The 18,761-nt window shown below is 39.8% G+C and overlaps 1 protein-coding gene across 1 annotated transcript in view; it reads left to right on the forward strand.

The window, feature by feature from the left end:
- HSD17B12 (hydroxysteroid 17-beta dehydrogenase 12) overlaps positions 1–17,512 on the forward strand; it is a 91,696-nt gene extending 74,184 nt beyond the window's left edge. Inside the window, exons 8-11 of the mRNA XM_068945554.1 lie at positions 5,019–5,100; positions 9,100–9,165; positions 15,082–15,231; positions 15,452–17,512. Coding sequence (XP_068801655.1) covers positions 5,019–5,100; positions 9,100–9,165; positions 15,082–15,231; positions 15,452–15,556 — 403 coding nt within the window. The 3' untranslated portion in view covers positions 15,557–17,512. The remainder of the gene's footprint in view (positions 1–5,018; positions 5,101–9,099; positions 9,166–15,081; positions 15,232–15,451) is intronic.
- Positions 17,513–18,761: the final 1,249 nt, after the last annotated feature.

Genomic DNA, 18,761 nt, shown 5'->3' on the forward strand with positions numbered 1-18,761 from the left:
GCACTAACTCAACAACCTGCTATTCTGAGGGGGTGGTTACAGTTCCTGGGAATAACCTTCTTAAGGCTATTTCTCTAAGTCATTGTAAGCAAAATGGATGCAAAGAATATGTTCTCATTATACGGTAGGAGGTGTATTGAGGAAAGTCTGTGATCATTTGGTAAAGTAGAATTAGAGACCAGCTCTTTAAAATAAGAGTTAATGCATACCACTCTCACTGCTAAAGATGTGTACTGACTTCCTAGCTAGCTCCCAGGTGAAACTAAAGATACAGAGCTTCAGTGTAGTTCCTCCAGGTTGCTTTCTAGCTGATGTTGACTATTCCACGATGTTAGTTGTCCCTGTTGCAGTCCTAAGCCTGGCTTGCTGGGGGTTGCTCTAGGTCAGATCTGAACTACGTTGACAAAACTGAGGAAAGAAGCTGTGTAGAACATGCATGATAGCCCCTGTGTTAATACCTCCAAGTGAATACTATAGGAGGAGAGCACATATGTGGCAAGCATGCAAATCTGACAAAGTTTTACTTAAATATTTATTCTTGTATCCTCTTGCTATCTGGGAGTCTTCATCACAGATCAGGGTTAAATTGTGCTAACCTTGTAAAGATGCAGAGAAAGTATTTCACATTTGAAACCAAGTTTCTTCATGGGTGCAAACTCAGAGCTAGTGGCCAATGTGGGAGTCAGCATCTTGCTCGTCGGGGAGATGTCAAGCTTAGATTTTTTTTTTTTATTTCAGACAGTCTGTAGATAAAAATGGAAGTGTAGAAGGGCTTATACTCCATGTGAAGAAATTTGAAATAGAAAATAAGACGCAGGACAGCTCTGGGGGAGCAGTAGTGTCCAATAAAGCTCTGACAGAGGATCAGTGTCCTAGTACAAAGATGGTGATTACTCAGGGTTTGTAAGTTAAAAAAAAAAAAAAAAAAAAAAAATTGCTCGTTGCCTGTATCCTGTAGTTGACAGAAAGGGGCCTGTCTTTCATGAAACCACTGTTCTGTGAAGATGTTGGCATGATGAAAGCCACTGTGCTTTCTTTAAGGATTTAATGTTATGAATTTTTGTTCCAGTTTCAAAATTTCAATTTATTGCATCTCTTTTGTCTAAAGAAAGATCTTCTTAAAAAAAATCTTCTAAAGAAAGATCCTTATCTAAGGAAATGCCGTAGTTACCTGTTTGACCAAGTTGATCTCTTCAGCTTCTTAGGACAGGAATGATGTATATTCTGCTTAACAGAAGAACATACAGAGGATATTCTGTAAGCATTAAACTGCATGAGATGATCTGAATGAAAGGCAGTAAACTGGATTCGTGCTGGCTTCTACATCTGACTACCCCTGAACAAACCACTTCATTTTTTTCCCTCCCCCCCCGCCTTTTCTTGACTACATGCTTACCTCCAAAGTTTCCGTATTCTCTTTAGTTTTGTTAAGTCTGACTTTGCAGTGCACAGAAACAGTGTCTGCAGCTGCTAACTCCTGCATAGTCATCGCTCACAAGCCATTAACACTGTTAAGAGTATATAACCACAGCAGGATATGGAAGTCCAGTGAATCCAAGAGCATGAATGAATGGTAGCTGTACTCAGCTGCTCTTTGGGCCTGCCATAAACTAGTCATGTGGGACTGTAGGCTAAGAAAAAGGGGCCCAGGTTGTTCTAGGAATAAAACTAGGCTAGGAATCCTGTTGTTATTCCTCACTTGTTCAAGGAGGATAGCCTTTTGAAGAGATAGATGTAGCATAGTGCACTAAAGTGTTTTGTAGCTGTGGTATGTATGTTTATGGATTTGAATACTGGCTTTATGGTAATATATTACAAGACAAATGCAAAAATAGTAGGCTTTGCATGCTTTACATCTAGATTTATAAATGAAAAACACCTACACCTTGGTATGTCTAATACTTTTTATTTGCAATAAACATAACAGCTTTAGATAAATGCCATTTCTAGTAATGGTGTTTAGGCTGTCTGCTATGGCTCCTCTCCGGTGTTCTGAACATTTGCAAAAGTGACAATTTATAATCTGCACTTCCTATTACACTTAAAAGAGCAGTTCCTCTGCAAGTTTTTAGGCTACTATCTAAGGTAGGAGACTTGTCGAACTAAAAATTGAGCCTCTATATCTTTGGGAGCAAGAAAAATCAGTTGACTGTTTCTAGACAAATATCAAACTACAGTATTTATTGCCAGGGAAGTAGCAAGTGCCTAATTACATTACAGAGGAAGCTTGCTCTTTCCACTTGGCGTACAGCTGGAGCAGGCGGTGGTTGCCATAGCAACAGTGAGCTGGCTAAATATAGCATCCCTCGCGCTGTACTGCTTAAGGTAGAATGAGAGGGAGGTGTTAGGGTGTGTTAGGCAGGCCACCTATCTGTATTCGTTTTAACCAGCTCTAAAAGAAGTACATAGTTGAGCTGGATGTAGCCAAATTTTTTGCCACACCAAAACCCTCACATTGCAGATATGCCCTGAAAACTTTTTTTTCCCTGCAATACCTGCAAGAAGCAAAATTGCAATTAGAGTAATTGGAAGTGTTCCCCACGCATGCATCTTGGTTTTTCTTTTATCTGGTGATTTAAGCTATGAGCTTTTACGGTTAGGGCTACCTTCTTTTGAAAGCCCCCGTTGCTTTGACCACATTGAAGAGAACAGTACATGGAGTTTTTGCAAGGGACCGCTGTTAATTTGTAACATTTCCTAGAAAGTCTCCTTTACTGGGTCAGACTGTTAATTCACTGCACCTAGATGATGATCGCTACTCCTGCTGGAAAGTTAGTCTAGCTAGTCACTGTAAGACTGGCTTGTGCCAGACTCTCTTCAAAAGCTTTAGTTTGTATTTGTGCTTCAAAGCATGAGGTTTGTGGTTATTCACATAAATGCTTACCCCTTTTGACTCTTGTTAAGCTTTTGTCCTCAAGTCTTGTGGCAATTACTCCTGTTTCCCGACTATGGGAAGAGCACTTCCTTTTATTGGATCTAAATTTCAGAGTCTCACAAAAGAAAGATGACATTTATTTATTATGAGAGGGTAAATCAAGACCTTGATCTTTGTCTTTCATTAGTCTGTATACTCTTATCATGAATCCTCTTAATAGTCTCTTAAATAGCTAAATTGAACCAATCTTTTCACCTCTTCGATGTATGAGGGCTTTTCTGTGCTTTTTCTCCCTGCTCAAATCATCTAATCAGTTTCTAAATATTTCTCTTATATATTTGGAGGAATAAAGTGTAATATAAGCTTTCAGTGATGGTGCATCTGTTCCTGCCATTCCCTAACCTCCCAGTTTTTGGCTGGTTTTGGTGACTGTTGCACAAAAGAAGTTCTTGTTGACTTTTTCATCAATGTTCAGGTTTTTCAAGGGTGTGGATGGAGGATTTAAAACCCAGCAAGGTTTGTGATTAATTCACATTACCTTCTTTAGTATGCATTGTTGGTTTTGTTAATATTGATTTTTTTCACCTGCCATTCTGCAGCCTGTTCACAGAGCAGTCTGAGGTCTTTAAAGAAGTTCCCTTATAGTATTCTCCAATCTGGGTAATCTCTAAAAACTGCTTGAATACTCATTTTGCTACTAATCCCCCATGTGAGCTCGTGAATAAATATCACAAGCACCACCTCTCTTGATATGAAAAACTTCTGACTTCCACTATGAACCTTTTTGCTGTCTTAAATACATGGTTAGTTTGTGATCTTTTTTTCATAGCTCATGTTTTGATCAATGTTACTACTTCACCAGCTGAGCTTTGCAGATAACTCCTGAAAAATACAAGAGACTTTGGCGAAAGTGTCTTGAAATCCTGGATAATTGTGAAATGATTCTTTGCTGTGTCAGCTCCTTCAGTTCTAGAAGTGAATCAATCACATGTTTGATTCACACTTGAAGCCAACTTGGTTGGAACCTACTGTAAGGATTCCCAAAGAATTTCATTATTCTAACTTTAATTGTCGCTTAAACCTAGCAGTCTATTTTTAAGATGGCTATTTAAATCATTGTGGCAGCAGTGGCATAGGGTATGCAGAGATGAACAAATATAATGAGGAAACTTGTGTGTATGTGAATCTGCAGCAGTTCAGTTGTATGACAGCAGTGTGTATGTACTCTGCATAGTAAACACAATATTTAGTCATATGTTCAAAGGTAAACACTCAATTTACTAGTGGGTAATAAAAAGCAGAGAAGCAGCTTTCACTGTGTTAGGCTTCTTGGTAGCACCCTTTGGCAACTTGTTTGCCCTGACTTGCCTGAATTAGCTCCTATCGCTACCTTGCGCAAAGGTGTGTGTATGTATGTGGAGCTCGGCACAGAAACGGACGTGCTCAAAATCAGTCAGTGGATTGGAAGATTCGGGAGTCTTTTATTTTCTGTCCGAACTGCATGTCCTTTAACATCTGCTCTGCTAAATATTTCTAACTAATGTCAGATTCTTGCCTTAACCTAAATATTACTATGTAATACCAAATGTATTACTGTAATACAGCTATAAAACAACTTCTTTTCTGAAGTCATCCAATGAATATCTTCTGTACTATCTATGAAAAACACAGTATTTGAGCAGTAGATTCAGATACTTGCTAGCTTGAAGACCCATCATGAAGTATGTTTAGAAGTTATACTTAGGCTCATCATGAGAGGGATTATCGAAATGTAAACCATATAGCAAACTTCTATTGTTATTTCTGCCACTTTGGATTTAGAAGCTGTCTTTTGGACTTTTGCCAACTTAATGATGCAAAGTTGCATGAATGTAGCCCTATATGTATAGAGCACGATTCTCTTGCTTGGATGTAGCTGTATTGACTTTAGTGTGGTTATTCCCAATTTATATGAGCCTATGAATACTTACATCCTGCTGGAAAGCACAGTAGTAAATTTCAGTTTAGAATTTGGCTGGGGTTTTTAAAATAGATCTTTGTAATCTCACTTGCATCCCAAAGATTTTCTTCAGACTTGTAGTAATTTTATGAAATATGAGAAATGTTTTCTCTATTGCATGGTAATATCTTCACTGCCTTTCAGATCAAAAGGAGTAATCCTGAATATCTCCTCAGCTGCTGGGATGCATCCAACTCCACTGCTGACTCTTTACTCTGCAACAAAGGTAAATGTTCTCTTGCACATTGAAATCAACTGTCAATCAGCCAACATTACTGGAATAAATGTTTCGGTGTCCATCTAGTGGTGCTTTCAGGAACTAGAAGTGCGGGGTTTCTAACTTAAGCTTCCACTAATGGCAAAATTTGAGGGTCAAGAGAAAAATGAGAAGGGCTTACTATCAGGGCAACGACTATTCTGTGTCCTTCATCACATGTGCTACTTTTACATGAAAAAGGATGCTAGTGTACCAAATAAGCTTAGTGTGAAGCAGAGGAAGGCCATTGACAAAGCAATTTTTTTAACACAATTTCTTATACTGAAATTTTGGAACTTTTCTCCCTAATTTTATTAAAGATAAGTGTGTTTTTTAAGTAGGGCTCTTCTATTGCTTTCTGGAAGCAAAAATTTGTCCCCCTCAGTAGTTACTTTCAGTTTTGTATCTCAGGTAAGAGAAAGAGTAGAGCTCAAGTGCCTCACCAATGCCAAACAGGCAACTTGCCTTGATCTGCTGGCGCTACCTCCTGCTAATATAGTGCAGTATGTGGTTTGCTTTTTTGCGATGAGTGTGTATTATTGGCTCATGTTCAATCTGGCATCCACCATAACTTCCAGGTTTATTGCAGCAGGGCTGTTACTCAGCCAGCATTGAGGCGTGGGGTTGTTCAACCCTGTATGCAGGTCTTTGCACTTCACTTTTTGCCAATAGCAAAACCTCATGAAGTTTAGTAATGCTCAAGTTTATCAGAGTCCTTTGGACTGAATCTGTTTGTCAGTCACTCCATCCAAGTTAGTCATCTGCAAGCTTGCTGAGGGTGCACTCCATGTTGTCTGGGCTGCTGATGGAGACGTTGAACAGTATGGGCCTCAGGACTGACCTGTGGGGTTCTCCCCTTGTTACAGGCAGCTGTCAAGCCATTAATCATCCTTTGAGCCTGCTGGTCCAGCCAGTTTTCAGTCTGTCTAGCGATTTGTTCTTTCAGCACATGTCTCCTTAGCTTCTGAATGAGAATGTTGCAGAAGACACTGTCAGTAAAGCTTCTGACATTATCTACTGTGTTTCCCTTGTCTAGAAAGCCAGTCACTCCATCGTAAAAAGCAATCGGGTTGGTCAAGCGTGATTTGCTCTTGGTACATCTGTGTTGACTATTTCTGATGTACCTTCTTGTCCTTTATGTGCTTGGAAATGAATTCCAAGATGATGTGCTCCATGATCTTTTTAGGGACTGAGATAAAGCTAACCAGGTCATTCTTGGCTTTTCAAAGAGGGACGTAATATTAGCCTTCTCCCAATTCTCAGGGACCTCTGAGTTGTCAGTTTTTCAGATACCATAGGCAGCAGACTCTCTCCCATGCTAAATGCAAGAGAAATGTTTACACTGATATTCAAGCAGTGTGGCACTACAGCTTTTTCATTTGCATCTGGCAGTTAACCTGAAGTATTTCAAGGATTTTGGAATCTAAGCGGAAACCTAACAGCACGAAGAAACCTTCAGTCATTGTCAGTTGTATCAGAACAGACCCACGATTCCTTTAGTATCTTGGTAACATCTCCATATTCATAGAAGAGAATTGATGCACGCTACTGTTTTATTCGTGCTGGAGGAAGGGATATTTAAGTTTAGAAGCAATGGAAGCCTGATTTAGAGTTTCAACTGACAAAACGTCCTCTTGAAATAGCTGTTTCCTGAGAGCACAGTTCTTTGCTTTAATGTGAAAGGTCACTTGCCTTGTGTCAGTGTCAGATGATTTGAGCTTTTGATTTTGGTGATAATATGACTTAAACTGTGTTGGTTAGTTTTTTTTCAATGAGAACCTCAAATATTCCTCCCCCCACCCCGAGAAACTCAGTTGCATGGTAAGTAATCTGCCTATTCTCAGCACTGCTCATCTTCTACCAAAGCAAAATTAGTAAGCATGAAAGTGAGTCCCCTCATGTAGCAATAGAAAGACTATATCTGCAATTTCTCGGTGTTTTTCCTCTATATAAGAGGGTTTTAAACCATAGTATTCTTCAGGCCTAAGTTAATGACTTTGTCTAATTGTCAGGAATGGACACAGTCTAAATTGTTAACCTTAGGTTAACCTTACTTTGGAGAATTCCATATTTTACAATGAAATGAAACCTTTCTAAAGGAAACATTCCTATTTTTCAACAGGCTTCCCTATCTACCCACATTAATATTAGTGAGAAGTCGAATACAATTCCTTCCCATCATGTCTTAAGCATTTGGGTTTGTTATTGGATATCCAAAGAAAAGAAACATTCTTATTTTATGTTTATTTAGGGGATGTTTATTTTAAGACTGTTTTTATTAAAGTTAAAGGCTGTTGGAGGGCTTGATCCTCTGGAGGCAAAAAATCTCAACCTGCGTTGAATAAATTCATCAAGAAGAAAACTCTGTAAGGATTATTTGGACAATGGATATGGATAAATGCTTGTTCTGTGCCATGTAAAAGGAACTTCTCTATGGCAGAGCTCTTTGTAAACAGTAGAGGTGACGGTCTCTTTATACAGTCTTGCATATTTGAAAAGCAATAACTGATTTCAGGAATCCCAGGCAAGTAGAAATAGTGGGAACTTTTTCTGAGGGAGATGAAAGAACTTTAAATCAAAACAAATCTATGTTCTGTAAAATATTTTTGATAGATCATTGCATATATACTGTGGCGTGCATGTAAATGTAAATCTAGCAGCTGTGTTCAGGTGCTGCACCAAGCAGTTTGCACGTGTATGCAAGTTTCTTAATTGTTACAACAGGATGGCTAGCTCACTGAAATCATAGCAATTAGGCCTGATTTTTCAGAGACCTGATGTTAAGTACTGGATTTCATTAAGAACTTATACTAGAGGGAGAGGGAGAAGAACTGAACAGTTGGACAGAAGGTGAGCTTATCCGGCTCAATGAGCCTCCTAACTTGTGCATGTAACTTGAAGAGTATGAGGTCCTTCTCTACTACATAGCAAGATCTGGCTTTCCTTCTTTTCTATGAAAAAGTATCTGTAGAAATAGCCCAGCAGCATAGGAATGTTTCTGTTTTGTGTACAGGCAAGTTCTGCAGCATAACTTTAAGAGAAAACATACTGAATGTGCAAACTAAAAGCATTGGTTTCAGCTAGGACTTCTGTTAATCCACTAATGACAGTCAGAAAAGGAGGATTGTAAAACAGATGCAACAGGCTTGGCTGCTTGCTTTGATGCAGGTCTGAAGCAGCTGCTGCTGTTTTTAATAGCCTTTTTTCTCTAGACTTTTTCTTAAATACTTAATTTTAAAATACTTATTTACTACTAACCTTAGTTATAGATAAAATGCTTTAGATCCTTCAGTGGAGGGTGCTTTATTCTACTTGGCTGTATTGCTTCACTAAAACAAAGCAGGATAGTGGAACCTAGTATTTTGTCTGATCAGAATGGGAGAGGGGAAAAAAACAAAAAGGTGATTTAGAAGGACTCGGGATGGGGGAACGTGGAATTTATGCTGGTTTGCATTCCTCAGCATGGCATAAGACATGCCTTTCATTTTAGAATAAGTGATAAGGGGGAAGAAAGCACATGGGTCCCCATGTATGGAGATGGCTATATCGGATGTGAAGGTGTCTTGAAGATATGTACACGCATCCACCTTTTAAGCAATTTGACTTCCTCCTTTAACCTTTTGCTCTTGTAATTTCCCAGACTTCTGGAAGTCTGAGAATGATTTAAACATAAGTTTTATTTTCATTTTTCTTTAACTGCACTTAATGTAACAAATTAGTTTTTCTTCCTGAATTACAAAGGATCTTGTTTTCTTAGACTGAGTTTCATTTCAGTAAAAAGCTTTATAAGCTTAGGATTTCTATTCAGGTGGCATTGCTTTAATCTACAAAGTTTCTTTGAAAATCAAGTTCTTCATTTTGAAGATAGGAACTATAACTAGAAATTCAAACATGCTTACAAACCACTACAAGTTATAGTTTCCATTTTAATGCATAGCATGTTGTGTTTTTACCTTCTTTTCTCTGCAGGCTTTTGTGGATTACTTCTCCCGAGGTCTCCATGCAGAATACAAGAGCAAGGGCATCATTGTGCAGGTGAGTAGAGTTTGTTTCATGTAAGTGGGGTTACCACAGCAACACTGGTGTCTTGGTAACAAAAGGAAATCATCATATTCTTATTCATGAATATATGACAGATTAAGGATAAGGATTTCCTTTGATCCTGCTAGCAGTTTTCTGAAGCTGCTCCGGAACAATGCATCCGAAAGTAACTTTTTTGTTAGCTGGTGGTGGTAATTATACCTTTAAGTAAGAAATATTTCATAAATCTGTTCCTATCTAACTCTGTGGAATGCATCTTTATACAACTTAATCTTGTGGAATGTGTTTCTGGAGTGCACTTGCACAGACATTAGATGAGTAACTCTCAAAGACTAGAAGAGTTAGCAGCAGTCTGTTCCCTGTAGTTTCAGTGAACCAACTGCTAGTGTAAACATAGTAGCAAAACAAAGCAAGAAACCTAAAAGACCCTTTCCATGTAATGGATTGACTTAGTTTGTCTTAAATACAGAATCCCACCTTCTTAAGCAGTTTGGTCTCCCCTCCCTTCATTTACCTGCCATGGTTTTAATTGCTTTTGTAGGGATATGATAGCAAACTAAGCCAGTCACACAGCTTTACAAGGTTTTGCTTTAATATCAGTTCTCATATGCACTTAAGATTTGCTTCCAAAACTGAAATTTCCAAATTTGAGTCAGTTTATGGGTCACAACCATTCAGTTTCTCATTACTTATTGCGTATATTGCTCTGCAGAGCAATAGTTACTCAGGTCTTCATAAAAGTGGCATGCGACTCTAGCTGTACTGCAAGGACAGCTGCGTATCTCTAATTCAGTACGGGTTTTTTTTATAAGCATAACTAGCCAATGTCCATGCCTGTTGCTTGCCTCCCCATATTCTGTATGGTGGTTCTTAAAACTGCAAGAACTCCAAAGGCCCTACTAGGCGTAAGGCACAACGTTGCCTGTGCTACTTGAGTAATCACGGTGAGCACCCATGTGAGCACGGGTTTTGTTGCTGCTTAAGAGTGTGGGAGTTATTACCAACTTAAGGCTATGTTACCTTTTTTTACTTGCTACATTTTTTTCCCTGTAAGGCATACTTTTCAAAACAAGAATTTATTACCAGGAAATGATTTTACACTGGTATCAGATCATAACCCCTAAAGTTGTAAAATTCCCAAAACATGAGTTCTCAGAGTGTCTGACACTGAAGTAGCAGCATGAGAAGTACCTTTAGCCAAAGCAACTTGCTTCTGAGCTGCTCTCAGCAATAGAGGACGCGTGAGCACTCTGAACACAGCATACAGTGCGGTTTGTGTGCTCTCTTGGTTCTTAAAGTGCATTAAGCTGAAACAACTTTCAGCATTTGGTATGTCCTTGTTACTTTCTGGTTGTCGCAGCGCTTTCCAAGTCTTTCACTGGCTTCAGCCCCAGACCATCCTGTAATGGGATGAGGTTTCTACTGCAATGCAAGTTCTTTAAAGTGTGTTTTTATTTTTACTCTGTATCGCTTCTGTCCCCCCTGCACCATTCAGTTTCTGTATTATCTGTGGATTTAACTTCCTCATGTCAGACAGCTGTTCTTCCTATCTGCTTTGTTAAAATGCAAGATGCCCCTCTTCTGACCTGCTGCCTCAGCCTTCAAATAAGACTGAAGGAGCAGGTAGTGCTGGCTTATCTCACTGCCTTGGTCTTCGTGAAAAGCCTCATGTGGAACGTCTGTAAGCACAATGAAATAAAATATTCATGTGAGCAGTATAAGTCCTCTGAATGTGGTTTACATGGAGTGTAACATTGGTGATGTTCCAGAGTTTAAGACAGGGCAAAAAGCCATAGCTGGCAGCTTGCTCATTTATATAGGGCCATTGCATATGGGTGATAAAGAACGATATACAATGGCTTTATAACAACACCTGCACAGAAGAGAAACTTACGGAGCTGGGCACTGCGTATATCTGTAAAAACATGATTCTCTTAACAGAGGAGCATTTCAGGCTCGTGGGTCACAAGTGGAATGCGGTGATGTTCTCAACTTTCTTGCAAAGCTGAAGTTAACTAACAGCTCTGACCTTAGATAATAGTCCAAAGTGTGAGTCCAGCTTGTTCCTGGGATCCTTGTTGAATTTGTTAGTGATCCTGTTCTTGAATCGGGAAGATACCTTTTGCAGCTCTTTGGCTCATCTAAAATCCAAGACAGGATGCAGCATTCGGTGTGAGCGTATGCAGATACAGGTGCTTCAAGGAGAAAAGTGTTACATTTTTGAGATGTGTTATTCCTATGTGCTTTCATAACCAGTTGTTCTCCTCCTTCCTAAGTCTTCTCCATAGACTATTCTGTCAGGGTGAAAGGAAAATGAAGGAGGAGCATGTACTGCTGATCTGTGGCAAAGGAGTGCCCACTGGTACTGCAAAACTGAAAAATAGTCCAGTAACTTATGCTTGGCTAAAGGTATTGAACCCTAACAGTTTGAATGTAATGTGCGGTATGAATGTCCACAGTATGTTAAAGACTTTCTAGCTTGCGATATGGAAAAGCTAAAGACAAGCGTTCAGTGTCTTACATATTTAATCTCACAAAACAGATAAAGATTAAATCTGGCTTTCTGTACCTACAGATACATTTTCCTATACAAAACGTAGGTTTGTTACTACAGTATAGGCTGTGATAAGCTGACTTTTTGCAACTCTCGCGTGTTGGCTGGGGTGCTCAATTCTGGATCACACTGCTTTTTTGTCCCTAAAGGTAGGCAATGAACTGCCACTCTGAGTTATGTGGGCCTGATGACCAATAGCTGTTATAGCATAACAAATTGAAGCTAATTTTATTGCAGTTCATGTCCTTGTAGTTTTGTTCCAGTCTAAGCCACTATAAACCACTAATGAATGTTACAAGTACCTCCCTGTGAAGATCAGCGGACCATCTCTTCTGTGTCCTTAGGACTGCATCCCCTTTAAATGCTTCAAAGTTCATCTCTCTGACCTTCAGAAAGGAAGCACTTTTAAAATAATTCGGTTTGCAGTTCCAGTTAAGATCATTATTTGAAATGGTTGACTCTCATCATGCCAGCACCTGCAGGATACCACTGTGTAAAAAGCAAAAACACAGTGCAGGTAGTATTTTATGCATTTCTGAAGCTTGGCCTAAGCTATATCAATATTACTCGAGTGGAATGCCTTCCCTGTGGAAGCTCAGTTTTGATTAGTGCTTTTACTGAAATGTAGGCATCTTTAAATTCCATATATGCTCTTTGTAGCCTACAGGCCAGTTTAATTTTACAGAAATAGCACAGTAATAGCATAGATTTTAATTCTGTGTTTACTTACATGTAGAGAAAGAGGTATGAATCTGTAGCAGAAATTGGGCAAGAACAAAAGGAATGAAGGCTGCAAGGACTTCTCTTGAGTCTTTTTTGGAAAAGCTCTTCCGAAAAGATTTCTGCAGACTCGTCTGAAATTTTGTTCTTTGTGTGTGAAAATGTGGTCTAGTTCTTTCTGGTTTCCCTGTTCTTTTATCTCCCTTTCTAACTGTTATCAGTATCAGCACTTCTTCCTCTATATTATGTTACTGCCAAATCCCGAAAACCTTAAAGGATTGGGATGCTGTGACCTCTCTGGGCAACCTGTTTGAGTGCTGCACTACACTCCTAGCTAAAGACCTTCTCTCCAGTGTCCAGTCTGAGCCTCCAAGCCAATTGATAGTTCTGCCTCTTGTTATTTCACTTGGCACTGCTAGAAGAGTTTGACTGTCATCTTCATAACTGCCCTTGAAATAGTTACAGGCAGGTATTAGGTCACCCCCAGCCTCCTCTTCACCACAGTAAACAACCCCAACTTTTAGGTGTTCACAGAAATGTACTGTCATCAGACCAGCAGCTAGTGGTATTTCCTTTCTCCAGACTCACAACTTTTTAGCACAATCTATACAGGTCAACTTTGGTTGCTGCAATTTCTCCATTTCCCCCTTATGCACCTTCCCTGCTTCTCCCCACAGAGAAAGGGAAGGAAACTGCTTTGAAAAAGCTAGGAGTTCAGGTCGTCTTAAGAGCAAGGTAAAATAAGTGATAGGATAGCTTGTTTACTCAGTTTTGACTTTAGGCTACGGTTATGTGAAAATCTTCAAGACCTGAGATCTGACTTCCTGCACCCATATAACCTTCAAGAAAGCAACTCAGTGCTGGCCAATATTAATAAGGGCCAGAGCTGTAAGCACTGGCAAATCTTTTAAGGGAGCAAGAGACCTTATATTGGCATAAGTTACTTTAAGGCATGTTTTGAAGCTGAGAGCGCACTAGGCTGCTTATGTGGGTAAGGGCAGGGAATGGTCTATACAAGTCCTTGTCCACATAGTGGGCATTAGATCTGCCTGAATACAAAATGTTTAAAAACAAAAACATACAAAAACCCCTTACCCCGAAAAACAAAAAGTAAACAAAAAACTCCAGCTTCACAGCTGTTAAAACAAAATATGGCGCAGTTAATAGGAAGATGGTAAAACTAATACTTCTGAAGTGAAGTACCTGTTTTCTGGAGAGCATTTGGGAGGGGGAAAAATGGCATATAACTTATGTTCCTATGTGCCTTGGACATGAGAGCAAAGCTTGTGGACCAGTAACTAACCAGTAGTGCTTCTGTCATGCTTGCTTTCTGAAATATCCTGTGTACAATTGTTTTCCCTTTCATGCTATCCAGTGGTTTAGCTGGGTAGTGCAGCTCATAAAGGGACTCTATTTTAGCAGGGGAAGAAAGGAAGCAAATCTTAACCCTAACCTTCATCCACTCTATGTGGGGATATTGGAGATATAATTCATTGTCGGATAAGAAGCTTCCAAAACAAACCCTTGGCATTATTTTTTGTAAAAACACCAAATTAGAGAGCCATTTTGGAAATCTAATCTAAAAAATAGATGTGGTCCACATTTCTAGAATCAGTAGTAGGTACCTATGCTATTACAATAATGAAATAAGTGGTTTTGTTACTTAAGTATTTGTGACTTTTGGTGACTTTGAAGGTGATGGTAACTGTTCATGTTTCTGAAATGCAGGGATTCATGACTTTTCTTCTCCATTTGAAGTAGACCCATTATTTGATACTTTAAATGCTATTTATAAAAAGACATGCATGCTCTTAAAACCCTAAGGCGCAAAGGAATGAGCTGATCTAACGATGCTTCTTGTTTGTGTGGTTTGAATTCCTGTTGAAATGTGTACAGCCATTGCATGGTTAAATAGCCAGTAATAGTTGTCCTTTCCCCATGTTATGCCTCAGAGTGAGGTAGTTAAGCAAATGTTTCTCAGATCAAGTGTGTGTGGTCATTGCTCTTTAAGAGACTAAAATGCGGGAGCAAGGTAAGTTTTATGAACTGTAAATTGTCCAAATACACTTGAGTTTAGAGCTAGTGTTGTTACTTTAAGATTCATTAGTGGAGTAAAAGTGGAATGACACTTTTCAGATATTTGCTGTAAAGATGCATAAATTGCTGTTCACTACTGTAATGGTCAGTAATGACCCTCTGTACTGAATCACCTGTAGAGCTACAGAAGAACCTTGCATGTCTTGAGAGGTCCTTGCCAAAGCGTTGATGAAGTTGCAGCCTTTCTAAGCTTGCGAGATCTGGTGTTTTGCATTTAGAGGACAAATAGTAAGAAAGGCTCTTCAGGCATGCTCTTGCAAAAATAGCTTTCCTAGGGCCCCAGCTGGGGGTGCTCACAGTCAGCAGAGCATATAAGTCCTTCATATCCCAAATATGGCCCCCATGATCCCTGATTAAAAACCTTTTTGATATTGTGCATCCTGATTTTAAAATGAGAATTAAAGTCTGGCTTAAGTTAATATTTCAGAATTCAGCATATCTACAGGTCATTCAGTTTTTGATTATTTTAGTTTCTTGATGAATCTGTAGGTTAATCTGAAAGCATTCTCTGCTTAGTGTGATTTTTTTCCTGTATGCAGAGTGTTCTACCATACTATGTGGCAACGAAAATGTCTCAAATCCGCAAGCCAACCTTCAGTAAGCCCAGTCCTGAAACATATGTAAGAGCCGCCTTGGGCACGGTAGGCCTGCAGTCCCAGACCAATGGATGCCTACCGCATGCAGTCATGGTAAGTCACCTTGGAAGAGGTAAGGATGCAATATGTTCTTTAAATGTGCTCACTATGGAAGAGAAGTATTAAATAGCTTTGAATATTAAAATAGTGATTTTCATTCTTTAACTTTTAATCATAATTTTGTAATGTTTGTGCTGGTAATGGATTTGATTTAGCTTAGTACAGGCCATAATAGCTGAGTGTGTGGTTTTTTTCTCCCCCCTTCCCTTTTTAGGGCTGGCTCTTATCTCTTCTACCTTCACCTGCTGTCATGAATTTGCTCATGAGAACAAACAAACAAATACGTGCTCGTTATTTGAAAAAAATGAAGCAAAAGTAGTTTGCATGCAACTTGGTCGTGGAAGCCTGGGACACCTGCAGGTTGCATACCCACATTTCAGCGCTGAGTAGACCTAATGTTTTAAACACCTTCAGTCGTAGATGTGTTTTCTACTAAGGCAAAACATGATCTTGTTTTGAAGATACAGACAAAACAGGATTCTTGACTTCCGATATGAATTTCAAAATAGGCTTTGTTTGTTTATAGATATGTTGAGAGGGGAAGTGCTTCGAACTAAAATTGCACTGTGCTTTAAGAAATACTTATGTGGGCTTGACCAGACACTGCCCTTTTGAGGAACAGCTTGGTTATGTAGTGTCCATCAAGTCTATGTGTTATGGGTGTGGTGAAGGGAAGCGCGATAGTGGTTCTGCCTCTTATTCCCTGGAAAGGTAGGGAGGAATGGGAAGGGAGCATATTTAGAAAGGTAACCTGGCACTTTTCACAGAATATAACTTCTTCCCAGTTCAGGTTTAGAGCCTCTACTATTGCTCTGCGTTGTCAGCCAGCTAGTGAGCGCTGGTTACATGGTCTGGTCAATGGAAGCCGCACACCTTGGGCGGGCACACGGGGGGCGGGGGGGAAGAGCTCGGGGGCTGCTTTTGGACTATGTAGAGATCAATCCCTCTGTAAAACAAGAATGCCCATGTTTCAGGCCAAGTTGTTTTAAGTTGTTTTAACTTAGAAAGGATTCACCAATTCATGAAGCGATCCTTAATGTGATCATTTTAGAAGTCCATTCATGGAGCTTGCCTGCTAGATTGATATAGGTTCTTGCACCAAAACCTGAGTGATCATTTAGGTGAACTTCAAGGGTCTGGTGTGACTTTTGGTTATGAACTGAAGGGAAAAGGACCAAAGAACACAAGTGTAATTCCTCATCTAAAAATATATGCATAAAATAACATTACTAAAAGTATTTGCATTATTGGTTCTTGAATGTGGATTCTAACTCTGCAGTAACATGTGATCTTTGATTTGTAATAACACTTTTAAAAGTTCAGTGCCCACTCTTTATAGTAAATGGTGATGACACAGTGTAGATAAATGTTACAAGTTGTGTGCTACTTGTGGGTTGCAATGTAAAAGATTGCTGGTACCTTAAATACAGAGCTTGAAATGAGTGACTACTCATTAGCAATGATGGTTAAATTCTTTCTGAAGTATGTATCACTGACTTCTGTTGAGGCCTTTTGAAATGAGAATCCTGAATATTTGAAATAGCTCTGAAAATATAATAATTAGAACCAATAAACCTCTATAAACGTAGAACTTACACCAGTTGAAGCTTGATCTGAGCGCTGTGGGCTTCTGAATTGAGAAAAATGGAATTGTTAGGATGTAGTGTGACATGGATGTAATGGAGTTGTTTAAAATAACTGATTTGTTTCATAGTTCTGTTCCAAAACTGAGTGCTCCAGTAAGGTTGGAATTATCCAGCCCCAAGAGAGAGGGATCAGAGTACATGAGAAGTCTGCACTACTGTTGTCTGTATTTACCTGCTCCTTTAAATATTAAAGATTTTGATCTCTAACCTCTCTTTTTATGAATGTGAAATGTACTAACTTTCAAACCAAATTAAACTGCAAATAGCTAGCTGTTTTCTGTGGCGACTGCCTTTGGTTAAAGACTGGAGGGTTGTTTTCTGTACTTGGAAGAATAATGTCAAGCTCTGGTTTTGAATTTAAGTATCTTATACTGAGACAAGATTTGAGGCTAACATTTCTGTACATTGAAAATACATGAATACCGATGCAATGGTGCTGATCAGATCTGAGATGCAGATGCTATCCCATAGTTTGCTTAATTTTTTTGGAACAGGGATGGTGAAGTCAGTGCTACTAGTTCTGTAAGAGCATGTTCCTTGGCTTGCTCTGGAGATGATATGGAAGCGTTGGACTAACCAATCTGTATGTTCTTTCCCTTTGTAAAACAAATAAATGTGATTTACTCTGATTCTTTAATTTGTTGGTTTCCTTCTTAGAATGTATGTTTTTGTATATTCAAGTGCTTGCTTGTCCTGTCTCTATTCTATTGCAGTGCACTGGAATGCTTGCTTGGAAATTATTAAAATTTGTTTTGGGATTTGAGAGTACAATTAACCTGTTTTCTTTGCTGTTATAATCTCTTAAAGTGCTAAACTTAAAATCACTGAAACAGCAAAAAACATTATTTCTTATCAATAATTTGATTTCTAAATAACAATTTCATAAATATTGAAAGTGCTTGGGAACGTATGTATGAAGAAAGTATATCTGTGATTGGAGCAGTGGCTCTTGAGCAAGGTAGTAGCCGCAAAAAAAGTTATTAAAATCAGTGGATGTCTTGCCCCACTCCCCAATGCACATAGGTTTTTGCTTGCGTGCAAAGGGGCATAGTTGTCCCGACTTTGCTTTCTAATGCCTGCTCACGGCGGTTGTTGAAATGGTGCATGCTCAGTAACTGTTAAAGTACTTTTATATCACTGAGCTGTTTCAAATATGGCAGTTTTTTGGCTGATAAAACTACGTTGCAACTCCGAAGTGGTATTTCTTTCTCACAGCTGCAATGCAAGACTGGGAGAGGACCGTCCCCTTGGCAGAATGCAGTAAGAGGGCAGGATAACTCGAGTAAGATGTCCACCGCTGTCTCCAGCATGCGTGAACTACTGCTCTTACTCTGCAGCTTTGCAGTGTGGACTGATTTTTTGGCAGGTGGGAGGGAAAAGGGCCCTCTGGGGCTGGTGGAGGTGCGGGGGCCCCCGCCGAGGGGCCAGGGCAGAGCCGCGGCCTGAGACGGGGCCAGAAGCCCCCCGTGCTTGTTATTAGGTTGTTATCGCTGAGCAGGAGCTGGGAAGAAAAGGGGTTAGTGCTGTTACCGAGGGGCCTGTACGGCCTCAGCGTTTGGGAGGGGATCCAGGCTTGGGCCGTGGCCGCTGGTGCTAGAAACAAAGTTAGACTAGCGCCAATAAATGCTACGTTTCTAATATATAAATATACTTATAGAAATATGAAAACGATATTATCTAATTAATGTAAAACATGTGCACATTTGTACAAGCTGCTCTTCCCCCCTCCCTGAGCAAACTTCTCCCTCTGGGCGCCGGCGCGGCGCAGGGGCTCGCAGCAGCTGAGGGGGGCGGTTTGCACGGCCGGAGCAGGTCGGGGTCGCTCGGGGAGGGACGGAGGGAGAGGGCGGGCACGGAGCCGTCCGAAGCCGCCCCCGG

This window comes from Struthio camelus, chromosome 5 (assembly GCF_040807025.1).
Source record: "Struthio camelus isolate bStrCam1 chromosome 5, bStrCam1.hap1, whole genome shotgun sequence".
Classification (NCBI taxonomy): Eukaryota; Metazoa; Chordata; class Aves; order Struthioniformes; family Struthionidae; genus Struthio; species Struthio camelus.